At 45.1% G+C, this 16,396-nt stretch overlaps 1 protein-coding gene across 10 annotated transcripts in view; it reads right to left on the bottom strand.

Moving 5' to 3' along the window:
- The window catches only part of nhsl1b (NHS-like 1b), an 83,172-nt gene that overhangs the window by 4,432 nt on the left and 62,344 nt on the right, over window positions 1-16,396 (bottom strand). For 7 of the 10 annotated variants that reach the window (XM_028396990.1, XM_028396991.1, XM_028396987.1 and 4 more), the window contains 5 exons: window positions 12,802-12,954; window positions 9,635-9,762; window positions 7,881-8,085; window positions 5,502-5,633; window positions 829-4,095 (listed from right to left, as the gene is read on the bottom strand). In XM_028396990.1, the coding sequence (XP_028252791.1) occupies window positions 829-4,095; window positions 5,502-5,633; window positions 7,881-8,085; window positions 9,635-9,762; window positions 12,802-12,954 (3,885 nt within the window). Of the gene's footprint in view, window positions 1-828; window positions 4,096-5,501; window positions 5,634-7,880; window positions 8,086-9,634; window positions 9,763-12,801; window positions 12,955-15,764; window positions 15,848-15,951; window positions 15,993-16,396 lie in introns of those variants that run through there. The other 3 variants (XM_028396993.1, XM_028396996.1, XM_028396989.1) reach the window with 2 other exon arrangements.

The raw sequence follows: 16,396 nt of genomic DNA, 5'->3' as shown, positions 1-16,396 counted from the left end.
ACCTGGCTGCCTATGAAGGAGCTGCCCAACTGTCGTCTTACATTCTTAAGATGTCCTTCTTCTACACCAGGTTAGCCTCTTTTCTCCTCCTTCCTCATCTCAACCTCCATGCTCACGTCTCAGCTCTGACTGCCTGAGCAGCTATAAGCAGTCTCACTTTACGCTCTCTCCATCCTCCCCTCCATCCCCTCACCAGATCTCTTCCCCTCCCCTCCTGGATACGATGGAGCCCCTCCCCCTCCCTCCACCCACAAAACACATCTCCCCAGGGACACTGCCTGCCCCCCCCCCACCCCCCCACCCCACTTCAACAAGAGAGCAGAAGAAGAAGGGATGGAGGAGAGGGGGAGCATGATAGGAGAGGAGTAGGGGAGAGCGGGGATGAGAGGAATGGATATTGGACAGACGGATGAATAGTGGAGACAGTGCAGACTGAGGTCTGTGTGTGTGGTGGTGGTGGTTGGGGGGGGGGGGGGGGGCAGAGAAAAGGAGCAATGCGGGAAACAGAGAAGGGACAGTAGCCACAGGAGAGCTCTGCATATAAAATATAAAAGGATGCGTAGAAGAGGGGACGATTTTGCAAGACTGCAGCGCTGCTGTGCTGGTGATAAGCCCGCTCTGCTTTCACACTTTTTAAACCTTTAAATGGTTCAAGTTTGGCGCTTTGCTTTGGAGGGCAAAACAATTTTCACAGCTGCCTGTGAAGCTTGCCACACAGCCAACGGGCAACGACATCACTATTAGCCATACAGGATTACTGGGTTTGACTGACAGTGTTTGAAATTAGTCTGTTTATGTGGTGGGAAAAAAAACAGAATAAATTCTCACCTGTGTCGTCCTCCTTGGAGCTGATGGACCCTGTCGTGCTGCTTGTCCCATCTCCCTCCTCTTCCTCCTCTTCATGAGCCTGTCCATTGGTACAAAGTCCATCATCAGGACTTGTCTCCTGACCAATAGAAGTAGTAGACTCATCCTGGTATTCTGTGGATGCTTCACTGCTCTCTGCTAATGGCTCTGAGCTCTCTGAAGTACCCTCCTCTTCCTCCTGTTGCTTCTTCTCCTCGTCTGTTTGTCTTTGAGGGGCATCTACTTGGTCTTCTGTTCGGGACAGGCTGAATGTACCCTCGTGCTGAGATGCCACCTGTTCGTTGATTGGTTGGGGGCTATATGGTGAGAGGAAGGAAAGTTTGGGTTTCTTGGAGACTGCCAGAGGCTTCTGTGTGACGGGGGAGCTTTCGCAACTCTGCGGGGGACTGAACGATGTCAGCCTGTTCTCTTTTTCTTTTCCGTTTAAATAAAAGTAACTCTGGTCCTCTGCTTTTCCATTTATCACAGCACTATCTGGTGTGATATCTGTGATGCTGCAGTCTAAAGACAGCTCTTCCAAGAGCTGTGACACAGGCGATGGTGAGGAATGACGTAAATCCTCTTCTGGAGAACTGTTCAACAGGGTCACAGGCTTTAGACCTTGGAGGAGGTCCATCCCTGTTTCCTGAGCTTTGATGTGGTCCGATTTGCCATTGATCTCCTTCTCAGGCCGCTTGACCGAACGCAGCTGAACACTCTGCAGTGCAAATGGGGTGATCAGGGGCTTAGGTGAGTTTGTAGGGCTGTTTGAAAGAGGTGGTTTAGGAGCATCCTTTGCTGCTTTCCTAGCAGATGGGGAGGAGGAAGCTGGGACAAAAGCAGGCAGTGGAGGAGGTGGAGGGGGCCCCATGAAGGGGACGGGAGGGGGAGGAAAAGGAGGACGACTGAAACTCCCATTGAAGGATGAACTTGAGTGGATCATCATTTCAGGGGATGGAGGAGGGGGGAATTCTGGGGAGGTGGAGCAAGCAGGGATTGGGCTTAAAGAAGTACCCTGAGGTGTTGTTGGTAAAGGGGGTGCTGGTGCATGAGAGGGGGTAGCTGTGTTGGAACTTGGTGGCAAAGGGGGAGGAAAGGGTGGAGGTGGGCTTAGAGGGGTGTTGGGAGCTGAGGAGGAGAGTGGTAGTGGTGGAGGTGGTGGTGGAGGAGGACCAAAACTCTTAAGTGAGTCTGAAGTGTTGGAGGAAAGGGAGGTAGAGGAGGACGAGATGGAAACTGAGGAGAGGAGAGATGACTTCCTTTCTGGCACTTTGGGCTTCGGTCGGCTGCCTGAGGGAGACATGGACCTGACAAAGGCGGGCACAGGGGTTCCAGCTGTGGGGGTGTTGGACTGGCTGGAGTAGCCGCTAGATGGGGAGGTTAGTCTGTGCACTCTGTCCGGTGAAGAGGTGGAGGGTTTAGACTTCACCGACACTCCTCCCTCCTGGTCTGGAGCCCCAGAGGCCTTGCTGTGAATCTCTCCTCCTTTCTGTAAGACTCCTGGGTGAATCCCAGCTGACATGTTGTCTGAAGTGTGGGCAGGAGGGGTCTGTGCCCTCTGGTCACCGGAGTTACGAGGGAAGTCCATGTAGTAGCCCCAGGAGTCTGCGTAGTCAGAGCGCAAGCTGCTGGTTTCACTCTGGGTGGGTGTCACATGGCATAACGAGTACACATTAGACACACCGCCTCCATTTGTGTTAGCTGCCAGTGACGCTGCAGAACTACCTGCACTGATGCTGCTTTGACTGCGTGGCCGCAGCACCCAGGGATCATCATAGTCACTGCTCGGACTATGAGAGGGTGAAGATGGCGAAGCTCCCTTTCCTTTCCCTCCTCTTAGCCCCATCTGTAGGCTCTGCTGCAGACTGGCTATTAAAGATTCATTGAGCCTGCTGCCATTTGGCTCATTAGCACCACCACTAACACCTCCAAGGGGCTTCTTTGAGTCAGGTTTGCGTCTGAGAGAATCTGTACGAGCTGGGGGCAGAGGAGGTTTCTTGGACTTGCGAAGGGAGATGCTGCGGGACAGAGAGCGGTCACTGTACAGGCTTCCAGAGTCCTCCTGATTAGCCATCTCACGGCACTCATACATGCTGTGTCTTGTGGCACGTCCAGCTGCTGCTCCATGCCCACTGCCGTGATTGCGTGAGCGCAGACCTGAGTCCATGTGCATAGAGGTGTAATATCCATCGTTGTCCTGCGAGTACAGGGAGCTGGAGTCAGTGGTGGTTCTGGAGGAGAGGTCCAGGCTGCTGTACAGCTGGTTGATAGGAGTGGAGCAGCTGGAGGTCAGGGTGCGGTGTGGAACCACCACATTCTCTGGTGTGTCATAGATCCACTGTTCCTCTGGCATACCAGATGGTGGAGTGGGGGCCAGGGTGCTGTGGCTGTGGACACTGCTGTCTGAGTGACCTGACTCACTACCAGGAGCGTTCAGGATCAGGCCATTACCCCGCACTGCGTGATTAGGGGTAGAAGTGGCCAAGGCTGGGCAGGTAGAGCTGTGGGTAAAGGCTGCTGGACTGGAGGTCAGAGAGTCATTGTTAGTGGAGGAAGCCTGGGAGAGAGGTCTAGCTGTGGGGTAAGCTGCCACTGGTGAGTGGGGGAGCTGCCCAGAGGCGTTGAGGGTGATGACCTCTGAGGAACTAGACAGGGTGGCATTAGGGATGAATGAGGTGGAATAGGCAGCATGAGGGGAGACTGCGCATGCTGGACCACCACCCCACTCGCTGGACTGTGTCCCCCTCACCTCCTGAGACTTAGGCCTAGGCAGCGTGCCTGTCCTTGGGATGTTTCTCATGTGTACCACAGTATTGTCAACCTGGAGCTTTCCAATCTGCCTCTGTGGTTGTTCCTCTGACTTGATGGGCGTGCTGCTGTAGATGGGATCAGCACTGAGGGAAACCCTGGCCCCCTGCCGGGGCAGGCTGTGAAAACGGGAAGGGTCTCTGTTAAACTGATGTTGCAGCATCATGATCCCGGAGCTGTCACTGCTGGAGATGGATATACTTCCTGTTGAGGTGGAAGCTGAAATTCCAGCCATTTGAGCAGCAATCCCCTGTCCTCTCTGAGCCCGAATTCTTCTCATGGACGGGGGTACGACCTTCACTTCTTCTGTCTGGCAACTTGAATCTCTGGTCTCTGAATGTCGGAGGGTTGAGTTGATGCTCCCGACTCGGCCCAAAGTGGAATACTGTCCAGGGATAAACATAGAATGCGGCCGGAGCTCTCCACCGCGTCCTTTCGCTGCTGTTAAAGAGAGAAAGATAAAATATGACTGAGCATCTTTTACTCAATAACTTCTGCTCTGGTTTCACTGTCAGATAAACTGCGGTCACAGGGAAGCTAATTAATTTGATTTGGTGTAACCCTGTTTCATGCGTTAATAACTTCTGTTCTCCTTCATTAAGGAAGAAAGGATATGAGCTGAGACAGAGGGGAGAAGAGACTTCCTACTATGCCTCCCCTCTTAATCAGTATGACAGAAAAGCAAATTAGCCTCCTGGGGGGGAAGCATGAGGCAGCCAAAACACATATACATGGACACACGCAGATACACAGATGCACATACACAAATACAAGGACACACATGCTTAACATACCAGCTAGCAAACAAACACTCTGAAGAATGAGTTGTAAAATGAGAAAGGACGTCTAGTGTGTCTCCCATCTGTGGCGACTCTCCTGTTGATGCTCCAAAACAAACATACACTCCTGCGTCCTTTCAACTCTCCCTTTCTTGCCATCTCTAAACCACACATGCACTCTTTTCCTCCTTTGCTAAAAGCCGGACTGACAGCTTGGCTGCTGCTGCTGCAATAGATTAAGCTGCAGGTCTACTTCGCAGGCAGCTCCAGTGTGCAAGCAGAGGGAGGGAGGGGAGGGATGAAGCACTGGGACAATTACCCCAGTCCAGTAATCGTGACATTCACAGGCTGTCGTCAGCTGGACACTAACCAGACATGCTCTTTCCCTATCAGCCTTGGTAATCGTATCACAGACAGAAATGACATTCTCCTCAGATGCAGTTCAGTGATGTGTAAATAAACATTAGCCATGCGGTGCTGCTGTCACCGGAGCACAGTGTCAGCTTAGAGGGCTTAGTGTTCACTTAACACCCAGCTCAGCAACAGTGGATGGCCTCTGAACCTTCAAATCTGTCATGATAGTTTGCATGTTCAGGAGCCAAAAGAGCCGGTTATATGTCCATGATCGGGACATGTTGGAGAGACACACATAGATAGGATTATCAGTATGGCCTTTAGATTAAGGCTCAAACACTTTCAGAGGTTGCAGGAAGTATTTGAGAATTTCAGAACCTGCATAGAACCTCTACTACGTGATAGAATTTTCCAATAAGCAAATTATGTAAGAAAAATCCATTAAAACCACAAAATGACTTCCTAGCTCACTCCCTTTAGGAAACAGGATGAAGGAGAGCAAATGTGGACACATGACATGTAGAAGTGAAACCATGAAAAGCCGATTAGCTGCAGGGCCTTGATCTACCACTGTGAATTTGCATGACTCTGTGCCCCTCAATATGACCGAGATACTCAGTGTTATAATTGAGAAAACCTGTAGGCACGTATGATGTCCAGAGTGTTGGTCTGTGGACAGTAGAGAGTAGTGTGTGGCCCCACAGAAATCCATACCTAGCTCCAGGTTGAAGTTGTCAGGCAGCCCTGATATAGTCTTTCTGCGTTTGACCTTCTTGGGCCGGCGGGACACAGTGTCAGTGTTAACGAGGGAGCGCCGGATGCTTGCCTGGCGGTCAAACACTGCCCCTGGTGGCCGGGAGGGCGAGAGCAAGGCAGGCAGACACACAGGCAAACAGCACTTGGTTAGTTGGAGGAAACAAACTTAATGACATGCAGAAGGTTTTAACATGCAGCATCAACAAGCAAAGAATTGTTAGGGTCAGTTCAACCAAGTTACAAAGAAACATTTTCTCACCTCCCTCTACTGCATATACCGTAGTTTTGTTTTTGGTTTGTTTGTAACATCCCTTATTATGTTTTCATTGGCATATAATCACCTACAACTAGGAAAAGTTCCTTTTTTTGTTTTCTTGGCATGAGCTATTCCAGTCTAAAGTAAAGGGACCCTATTCCACGGACTCTGCCACGTTTTGTCACTTTTTCATTTTATAGTTTCAGCTACTGTACGCTCTGAAGGAGTATTCAGTTGGTTGTAATTTACATCATCACCACTAGACGCCACTAAATCTTCTTTAGCATTAGCACTATTTACAAGCAGGATACAAATATTTACTACCTAGTTTATATCAGATTGAGATGCAATTGCAAGCACTATGGAAACCTGTAATGTGAGGCTGCTGTTGGTTCGAATAAAGTAAAACAAATGTAAAATATGTCATCAAAAAATAATTACAACACAAGGTTGGGATAATACTGTAAAATTGTAATAAAAAATGAAACAGAATTTTCTCGCAAATATCTAAATTGTGACAAATATAAATAAATATATGCAAATGTTTGCATGTCTTGTTAATTTTATTGCTATAAGCAGCTGATTAAAAAGTTTTTAGCCCAAGGTAGGAAGAACAAATAGTGTTACTGCTTCATGCACATGCTCTTTTATACAGTGTAGGTATATATAGGTGACTGTGAACCAACAGACGCCTCCTTCGTTATGCTACTGTGAGAAAATGTTTCATGTGATTTGAATGAACTGAACCTTTAAACTTTTCCATCCACCAGCCAAAGTGGGTAAAGTTGATATATATCAGCATTTATCTTCTCTTTTTTTTAGGTTGACAGGCTTAAAGAAACAGTTATTGAAGTAGTGTCTGTCACAGAACCCCTAAAATGTTTGGCTGATGGTTAAATGTTAATCCCTTTGAATATGAGTGTAAACATGTGAGATGTAAGGTGCATGCTCTTATCATAGAAACACACATGCTTGAAACAGATGCACACTCGCTCCCTCACACATGCAAAGACAAAGTCTTTTTAATGCTTCTCCATATCCCTTTCCGTCCAGTTTCCCTGAAGGAGTGATATCTCTCTATGAACTGCTCTTCCTTCTGCTAGCTGATGACAGCCTGCAGGCATCAGGGAAATTGAACCTGATATGAGCGCAGATAGTGTCTCTCTCATCCTCCTTTAAAGTGACAGAAAAGTCCCTGATCCGTCTTCTGTGTCTGTGCTTTACCCTCTCTTCCTCTGTAATCTGAAGTGACAGCAGAGGAAGTTAACACTGATTTGTGCAGTGTGGGACCATATTAGGCACTCATTAGTGTCTAATGGATGGAGAGGTTGCTGGTTTATTGGCCCTGACAACAACAATCAAGATGTTGATGCTGAACCTTTTCTTCTCACGAGCTCGGAAATGGCAGACTGACATGTATGTGTGTGGGGCTGAAAAATGTTGCGCGTTAACAAGGGAATTGCATCGACACGTTTTGCTGTGTACGAGTGTTCATCTGTCAAACGTCAAGTGATGTGACATAAAGTCAGTGAAAAGCCTTGATCCCTGCATAAGCTGTCAAACAATTTTTACACACAAGCGCTCGCTCACACATGCATAAAGGAAGGTGAAGGTCAGCCTCCAGGAGGCATGATGGGAGGGAAAGAAGATGCAGCAAAAAGACCCAGAGATCCATGACTGACAGCTTTTTACACTCTCTGTGGATGACTGGATACAGTAATTGATTACTTCCACATCAGCCACAGAGAGCTGATTAAAGGAAAAATCTGACGTTTTACTTTTATTTTGCTGGATTGCGGTGAGTTGGGGGAGGGAATAAATATATAAAATAGCATGTTTGTGCCTTCTATGCTCGGCTTAACATGTCTAACATATCTTAATATTTAACACACATTCAAAGTTCACACTTATCCAAAAATGTCAGTATTTTCCTTTAAGACTAACTGATCAACACAAGGCATGATGAGGCCACACTACACTCCTTGTGCAACACTACAGAATGGAACTACAGGACTGGGACATTTGTTCTTAAAGACTAACACTAATTAGGTACTTGCTAATGAATGATCATTTTGACATACCTGTGACGTTGATGGGGACTATGTCTGTGGGCACAGCCTGAGCTGCCAGCCTCATCTTCTCCTCCGGCGTAGGGAGGGGTGTGGCCTTGTTCCATACCACCTGTCCATCAACATCTGACATCTCGCCAACTTTGCCTCCCCCCTGCGTCGTCTGGGACCTCATGGAGAGCTCGGATTTGTTGTCCTCCACTGACGAAGCTGTGGACTGGATGAGTTGAAGGAGGAAGGGTTAATGGCACATGAAACATTAAGTGAGGAAGCATGATGTGAGATTAATTTAAAGCAAAAGAAAGAAACATGTCAACAGAGGTAAAGGTGAGTGAGGATATAGAATATAACACAACATAAACGTCCAAAAACCATAACTGGCAGATGGTATATTGGCATTATATTACAGGGCTGTGACCTTTAGAAGCTTATGGCACCGTAAACATCTTTCACAATCAATCACATCTAAATGGAAACAGTCACACACACGCACACACTTATATCAGGGCAAACAGTGCAGTCAGGAGATGGCAGGATAAAAGCAACGGTGCAGAGAGAGAATCACTCATGCGTTAAACTGTGTTGACACACAAAGAGCTCTCCATCGTGAAGTCGATTTTACTGCAACTGAGAGAAATGTTTTACTGCAGCTTCTGAAGCAATTTTAAATGTTAAAGTGTCATTTGTTTCAATCTGAGGCACATTGAATGCAAATAATCATTTATACACTAAAAACACTCACAAATTCTGCATCACTGGGACTTCGCCACACTTTGAGGAAAAATAACTTGTGTGAATTTGTAGAACAAAGAGGTCCAGAATTGGCAAAAAAGCAAAATACGTATGTCCTCCACAACTGTTTGTCCTGTCAGATCCAAACATCCGACTGGCCAGAAGGATGAGATTCATGCTTTCATGCAAACAATGCGCGCATGGATGAGTAAATATGAGGGGCGGCAATAGTGGAGGGGGACGGTAAAGGAAAAAATCCCAACAATAGTTTGTTATTTTCTGTTGCTCAACCAGGAGCCCTGTTTCTCCCTTTTGAAGCTGCTGTCAGGCAAAGTTAGGCTCAGGACAACAGGAAGTGACGGGAAGGGATGAGAGGAGCGGGACAAGCGAGGGGTGAGGAAGGCAGAGACGAGGGGGAATCGCAATGAGTATGCCAAATAACAACAGTATGCTATGAAGGTCAAAGTTCGAAGCAGGCATGAAAAAAATGCTTGGCATCGAGGTACTCCAGGGGGACAAAGGAGGCCCTGGTAATAATAGTGAAAGGGCCTGTGACCTTCTCAGGACCCCTCATATTAAACAATGTGTGGAAGAAATAAAACGAGAGGACAAGAAGAAGGAAGGAGTCAGCATATCTGGTCTGTCAGACCATTTACACTTCAAGATAATGTTCTGCCAGATGAAGAAAATCCAAATGTGTGTGCCCATTTAATTTTGTTTAGTTTTTTTCTCTCTCCATCCATTAGCTTTCTATAAGATCTGGTTTAATTAACCAAAATTATATATATTTTTTTTTAACTAGCATCTTTCAGAAAAGAAGCCAGAAAAAATATATAAGTTGAGGTGGAGCAAAAAAGGGACCACAATTCATGTGAAATGTGCTATTTGCATTTCCATCCACAAGAGGGCAGACTAACACAATGTCATCATTCACTGAGGTGCCACTGCTGAATCTGCATTTAAAAACAGAGACCCTGATAACTTTATGTTCTATTAATGGTATTAGTATATATAAGTGTATTTTGTATGCTTACCTTCTTGTCAATTTCATCATCCTTATCGTCCTGCAGGCTGCTGGTGGACTGAAGGGGGTCAGAAAATGTGGGACCCTGAGAGTAGTACTGGGAGCTCCGGAAACCATCTTTCCTCAACTTGTCACATTCTGGAGACAAAAGATACAAACAAGTGTCAGGAATGAAATTCAGAATGAGTCCAGATCCTCAAACATGGGGGGTCTGGAGATTTGTTTTTATGTGAATTGTTTTTTAAGAAAAAGCAGTTCTTCGCACAACAGTTCATATAAAATAGAGTTGCTGGGATGCAGGACTTTTGTGGTTGGCAGTTTAAAGTGGTCTAACACACGACCTTGATTCACATATACAGGAGCTAGATCTTTTTCATTATAATCCAAACATGGGATCATTTGTACAAACAGTTATTACACACATTTACAGCCAATAACATTACAGCAAGAAGAACCTGTGAAATATTTATGTGGTGAACACACAGCTGTGTATTACTATGTGTGTGTGTGTGTGTGCATAGTAAAAAACACATCATTGGCTGTGCGTATTCCAGTCATGTGAGAGTGTGATCCCTGTTGGACACTGCCAGGAGCTGCTCACACTTCGTCCCGTCACCACCTGCTGAGATGAGGATGTGTATGTATGCCAACGTGTGATGAAAAGAGAAATTCTCATGTGTGTATGTGTGTAACCAGAGGAGGGGGTATCAGTTTCAGTCTGTCACACACAGATGGTAGAACCGTCTCCCTCTCTCTCTTTTACAACCTTTTTTTTCTCTCAGGGCCCAAATCATCCCTCTTTGAAAATATCAACTAGTATGTCCTTTGTTTAGTCTTTCAATAACCAATTATAACCATGTAGCACTTCTAACACATCCTCAACCTAAAACCTGAAAAACCATGCTCACTTTTATGTGTGTTCATTTACACACTTAGCCCTGAATTGATGGCATATTGCTGATTATTTTATGTGTAATCCTGCTTAATTCAAATGTGAAACCTCCTGGCTACCTTTTCATGCCATTCAAACCTCTCTTGGTGAATCATACACCATATCTGCCTGGCAGTGCATAGATGCTGCTCTTCATCCCTTTCATGTGCCGTTTATTTCCACTGCTAATTACAACTCATCTCTACAGAGATACACACTGATGCATGTATAATACTGTCAGTTAATTGGACCTGATGGGGCTGGCATACACGTAGATACTGTAGCAACAAGCTGATGTGGTTGTGGAAAGATGGGATTTAGAGAGCATGGTGATGATAATGAGGATGATGACGGGGAAGGGGACCGGTTAGGATGATTGGTGGTGCACGGTTGATAAAATAAAAAACGCTCTGATGAGCTGAGTGCTGCTTGTTGCCAGGCAGAGCTGAAGGGAGAGGAGCAGTAAGTGACGTGAGAGAAGAGAAGCAGAACAAATCAGGGACACTAACTGTATAGCTGATATGTTTTACAGTAGCAGCTATTTTCAGTCTAGACTCTAGAACAATATTTCCCTTGTTATCATCCACAGAATTGATTAAGCTAATGCACAATCCTTGCCATATTTTTTGAAAATAACCAGTGTTATGTAACTCCCATCATGTATTTCGACTTGTTGGCTCATGGACCCGCCTGTAAAACATGGACTGAAGCGCACGTGAGGGTTTGAAAAATCCATCTGATCAGCAGCAGATTGATCTGCTTCAGACTCGTGTACCTTTGCCATGCTTATTGTAGTAGCACTGGGTAGTGTGACTCACTACATGTGCTCACTGCTGATTCCTGCAGTCAAAGGGTTAACTGGAATGATGTACAAGAAATCTGTCTATAATTCATTTAAGGTGTGGAAGTTTAATCAGCACATAAACAGTGTTATCAATGTGCTTGGAGACAATGATATGAATCATAAATATGAAAGTACTACATACCATATATGTCTCACTGGAAGTTAGTTGTGTACCCTCCATTATCCCATAGTTACAGGAGTCAATGAAAAAATGCACGATTCACCCCAAAACTCACTCATTCTTCATATTTTTCTCTTTCCGAAAGTCATAACCCAATCAATTAGGAAAAATGTATTTTGACTGATTACTTGTAAGAAGAACTATTTCCCACCATACTACACCTGAAATCTGCATGGTTTATCCATCTAGTTCCACTAAGTAAGAAAGAGATTGCTGTGACAGAAGTAGGCCACAGGAAAAATGTGAATATTTTATTTTGAAGTGAACTGGCCCTTTAAGAGGTAAAAAACATCAAGGCTCAAATAGACAGCACAGGTGCTCACACTGGACACCTGTTGTCTTTCATTAGGACCCCTGGTGTGGGGTGGTTGTTGACAGGGTGACAGGATGAAGGGGGGTTGACTTAATCCCACCTCCCAGGTGGTGTTTGTGTGCCTAGCTACATCAATATTGCAGGATGTAGTACGCAACAGCAACACTGCAGGATTCAAACAATAGGAAAGGTACAGTAAACCTGCACTCTGTGTGTGTGACAGACTATCAGAGCAGGTGACTCACTGTTAAGCATCAGGTTACGATTGCCACTCCCCACATTATCTCTCCTGCTGTGGTCTGTTTTATCTGCTGGCAAGCAAGACCGGTCTGGCACGTAAATGACCATGACGGCCAAATACACACCTAAGTAAGTGTTTTCTGATGCGTGTCTGTTATCAGTGAAAAAGGTGGACAACACACCTTTCCCATGAATCACCTGATAAGACCAGAATCTGCATTTACTGGTGTTCTGACTTCCTGCTCTGGGAAAGTATCTTAAACAAACACACGGAGTCAAGTCATTCTGTGTGAGTTGACTCCCTGTGTTTGTTTGACAACAGGGCCTTTCCCTGTTCGGACTGGACACACAGGAAGTAGAAAGGATCTCACACTGCCATGTTGTTGGTTAAACACAGATTACAAGTTTGGACAATTTTACAGTGTAGTAGACAAACACAACATTCTGGGAACCTCACATGGATGTGACAACATCCAAGGGAGGATGGGTCAGGATGGGTTTTGGAATTTGGCTTCTGTTTTGGTAAAGAGGTGTTTGCTTTTTTTCTACATGACTGAAATGAGCAGGTTTTTCAAACACTGGTGTGTTAATTAAGGATTCCTATCATAAGTATGTATCCCTGATTTTGTCTGAGACCGTGTTAACACTCAAATTCAAATAGTCTTTACCTCGCAGGGCGGTCTTGAGGTTGACTTTGGCCTGGCGGTGAAGGTCTTCTACACAGGGCGGCCTACTGCCTGGTAAAAAGACATTCTCCTGCTGATGCCACGGAGCTGTGTAGTGAACTGTCCACTTGCTCTCCTCATCCAGGTTAGACACCGCTGTGAAGACACAAACAGAACAGGTTCAGAAATTTTCATGACTAAAAGTGCACAAACAACAAAGAAATGAAGGAACTTTTACCATAAATAACACAAAACATCATTCATCTTTTATGTCAGATATGATTAGTTGCATTCTGAAATCATTCAAAGAGAAAACAGTTCATCATGACTGTCGTTCTCAAAAAAGGTGTGTTTACATTTGCAGGAGTAGAGGAAGGGGAAGGAGGTGTTTTGTACAAAGGTGTCAGACCTCACACCATCAACATGACACTTATCTGAGACATTACACAGTCAGCAGACCACACAACTCAGAGGGGGAGGGATACTGGGACCAGTTGGAGGGAAACACTGAACACGATGCTGTCCAGCTCAACACAATATGTGCACAATAAAAAACACAAAAATACTGGTGTGCTGCAAAAGAAGTGTGTCACTAAAAGTTTCTACATCTTCTGTCAAAGCCAGGAAGACACAACATACACACCTGACTAGGCTCAGTCCCCACCAAATGAAAGAAACAATGCTGTCAACTTCATCTATTCTGTTGTTTTAACACATAAAACCCTTCTCTCAGACCAACACATCCTTGCTCTGCTGACCTGCCCATGCCAACACCATCCCACGCTACTTAAAGCTCAAATTCCAATCACATGCATAAGAATGAGTTGTTTTAATAATCTAGAGCTTACCAAGTGAGCGTATCCAAGCCAAAGTTGGTGATCGTGGATGCAGGACTATCTCCATTGAGGCAGCCAAATGTAAGACCACTAACTGTTTGTCTCTTTTCTGACTAAGCACAACATGACCATCTGACTGAGAGGGAGAGGGGCTGAGAAATTAGAGGAAGGGGCTGGCTCATGGCAAAGCCTGGGAGTGTTTTTGTTTGAGGGTTTTTTTCACAGGTGCAAATGAGCCAGGACGCATGTTGAATGTGTCGGGGGAGGACAGACAGGCCCTTAAGGTAGCAGGTTAGGGTGGAGGCCTACAACTGCCAATGGGTCATTATAGAAAGTGTGAGACGGTGTGACCACTTTGATATACAGATACCTGCTAATGTGTCTCAACAATGACCATTTAGAGTTTTCTGCATGTTGCCACCTAAATAAGCACAGAAGTCTTGAAAACTCTAGCTGTGTGACTGATGGCACATAAATATTTCTTTAGCTCAACGATGAATGGGCTGATTTTTGTCTTTCTCTTGTCAGTTTCAAACATATATCTATTTGCTGCGTGCTCGTCTGTGTTAATGTACAAACACATGGTGTGATTTTAGGAAAATACCAACAGCAGAGAAGAAAATTTTCACTGGGATCAACTGGAACAAAACTTGCTGGACTGATGGACTGAAAGTGTGAGTGTGTACTGTGACTGCTTGTGTTGTTCTGCCTTGAGCGTGCATGCACTGATCAGAATTTTCAATCAAATCAAAGCCTCACGAGGCAAAACCCTCCCGACCACAAGTCCGGTCTGGAGAGCTGCATGAGCAGACACACAGAGAACACAATAACCATAAAACACACAATCCGTCATAGAAGTGTAACAGTTTTACATTAACTAGCCAGCATGTGGCTCACACTGGCCTTGCTAAAAGATTACTGACTTTGTAAGATTTTTTTTAATTTTCTTGCTCTCTCAAACACTCAGCACAGGTAGCACCTCCCCCCACCCTCGTCTCTAACTATTGGGCTTGAATAGACCTCAGTGAGGCTATAGGCAGACCAAGGACCAAGGACTAAGGACACAAAGCATGTATTGTCCCCCTGCATCAGTCTACACATCAGGCTTTTTAGTGCCACAATACCCCTAGCTCCTCCACACAGACACACACACACACAGTGGACTCGGCGCGAAAGTCTTTTAGAGGTCCACTAATCCCTCTGTCCATTGACATCGCAGCACTCACTAGGTTCTTTAGCAAATGCAGGCAAAAACATTTGGACACACACACACACACACACACACACACACACACACACACACACACAATGATGAATAACAATAATCAAATTTATCACACATTTCAAACTGTCTGTTTAAGGGTCAGTTTGAGTGCTTCTTGGTCATTTAAATAAAAACTTTACTTTGATCAAAGACATTTAGTCTGAAGGTCCACAGTAACCCTCTGGGGGTCTATATCCACCTGCATAAAAAAATACTGCAACTGTACTGGAGGACTGCGGTGCTCAGCTAAAGGAGTGAAGTGCAGGCATGTGCAAGATGGCATGATAAGATGTGTGATGTAGTAAACTGCTGAGCTAATCATTAACAATATCACCTCAGCCTTGACTTCAGCACACACATAGACGCTAAAAATAAACCAGAGACTGAAGTCTTATTCACAAGCAGCTTGCCTCAGTCTTTGTTATATCCTCACGTGCTTTATAAAATAATACCTTTGTAAGATTAACTAATAGTATTAACATTAATCTGGTGGCACACAGACCTCGTCCTTTTAATATGGAGCCAAAACACATCAACGCCTCTAAATTATTCCCAGAAACTATTTCTAACAAAGTAGCTGTTTTAAGTTTGTCCAGCTGTCACCTTAATAATAATACAGCTGGGTTATTTAGTACTACGAGTTGTTGTCTGTATGAAGTCTTAGCCTTGTGGTTACCTGGAAACAGGGTGCAACATGCTGTGTCTGTGGACTCAGCAGAGAGAGCAGCCAAACAAGAGTCATGAACATTAAAATAATCATAAAAACAGTGATGTGGAAGTTAAATACAGGAAGCTGTTTGAAATCCTGTCAAAATTATGTAAATTTGAGTAACTGTGTTTGCAGATTTTAGAAAATATATCCTTACCCTTCCGTTTGAAGTACTTAATTACAGATTTTAACGAGGTCCCGATAAACACCATTATTCCGGATGAGTGTGTAAGCCGCTCTCTTAGGAACAAAAAAAAAATCCCTCAGTGAGGTATGAAAACCTGATAAATCCAGGAAAATACCAAAAACAAGAAAAGATCAGACCCCAGTGCTCCTCCACTCACATTTTCACTGCATGGCGGTTTGGCATGAGTGTACGCGAGTGTCTACTATGCTGACAATAAGTCCCTACCCCTCTCTCTCTCTAAACGCACACGCACAGTCCACCACTCCCCCCATCATCATCACCACGGGTCCTACTCCTCCCTCAAGCAGTCCAGTCCTCGGAGACACACACACACAGCAGGAGGGGTGTAGGACCGGCCCCTCTGTTCCTCTGTGCTTTGGTTGCCAAGGAGTTCTGGTTGGGTTTGCCTTTATTTCCCATCATCAGTCATTCTTCCTCATGGTGTCTTCATGTCTCAGAATAGAGCTGAAACTTTTTTTAATAAAATAAATCTTGCTCCATCGCCCCCTATTCCTTTCTGTTTCTTGCAGAAAAAATTCTGTCTCTTTCACAGCTACTCATCAGGGGAATGTTTATGCATGTAATTACACTGTAACTGTGCA

The sequence above is a fragment of the Parambassis ranga genome, chromosome 24 (genome assembly GCF_900634625.1).
Source record: "Parambassis ranga chromosome 24, fParRan2.1, whole genome shotgun sequence".
In the NCBI taxonomy this organism is placed as follows: domain Eukaryota; kingdom Metazoa; phylum Chordata; class Actinopteri; family Ambassidae; genus Parambassis; species Parambassis ranga.
This window is presented reverse-complemented; position numbering and strand designations above follow the sequence as displayed.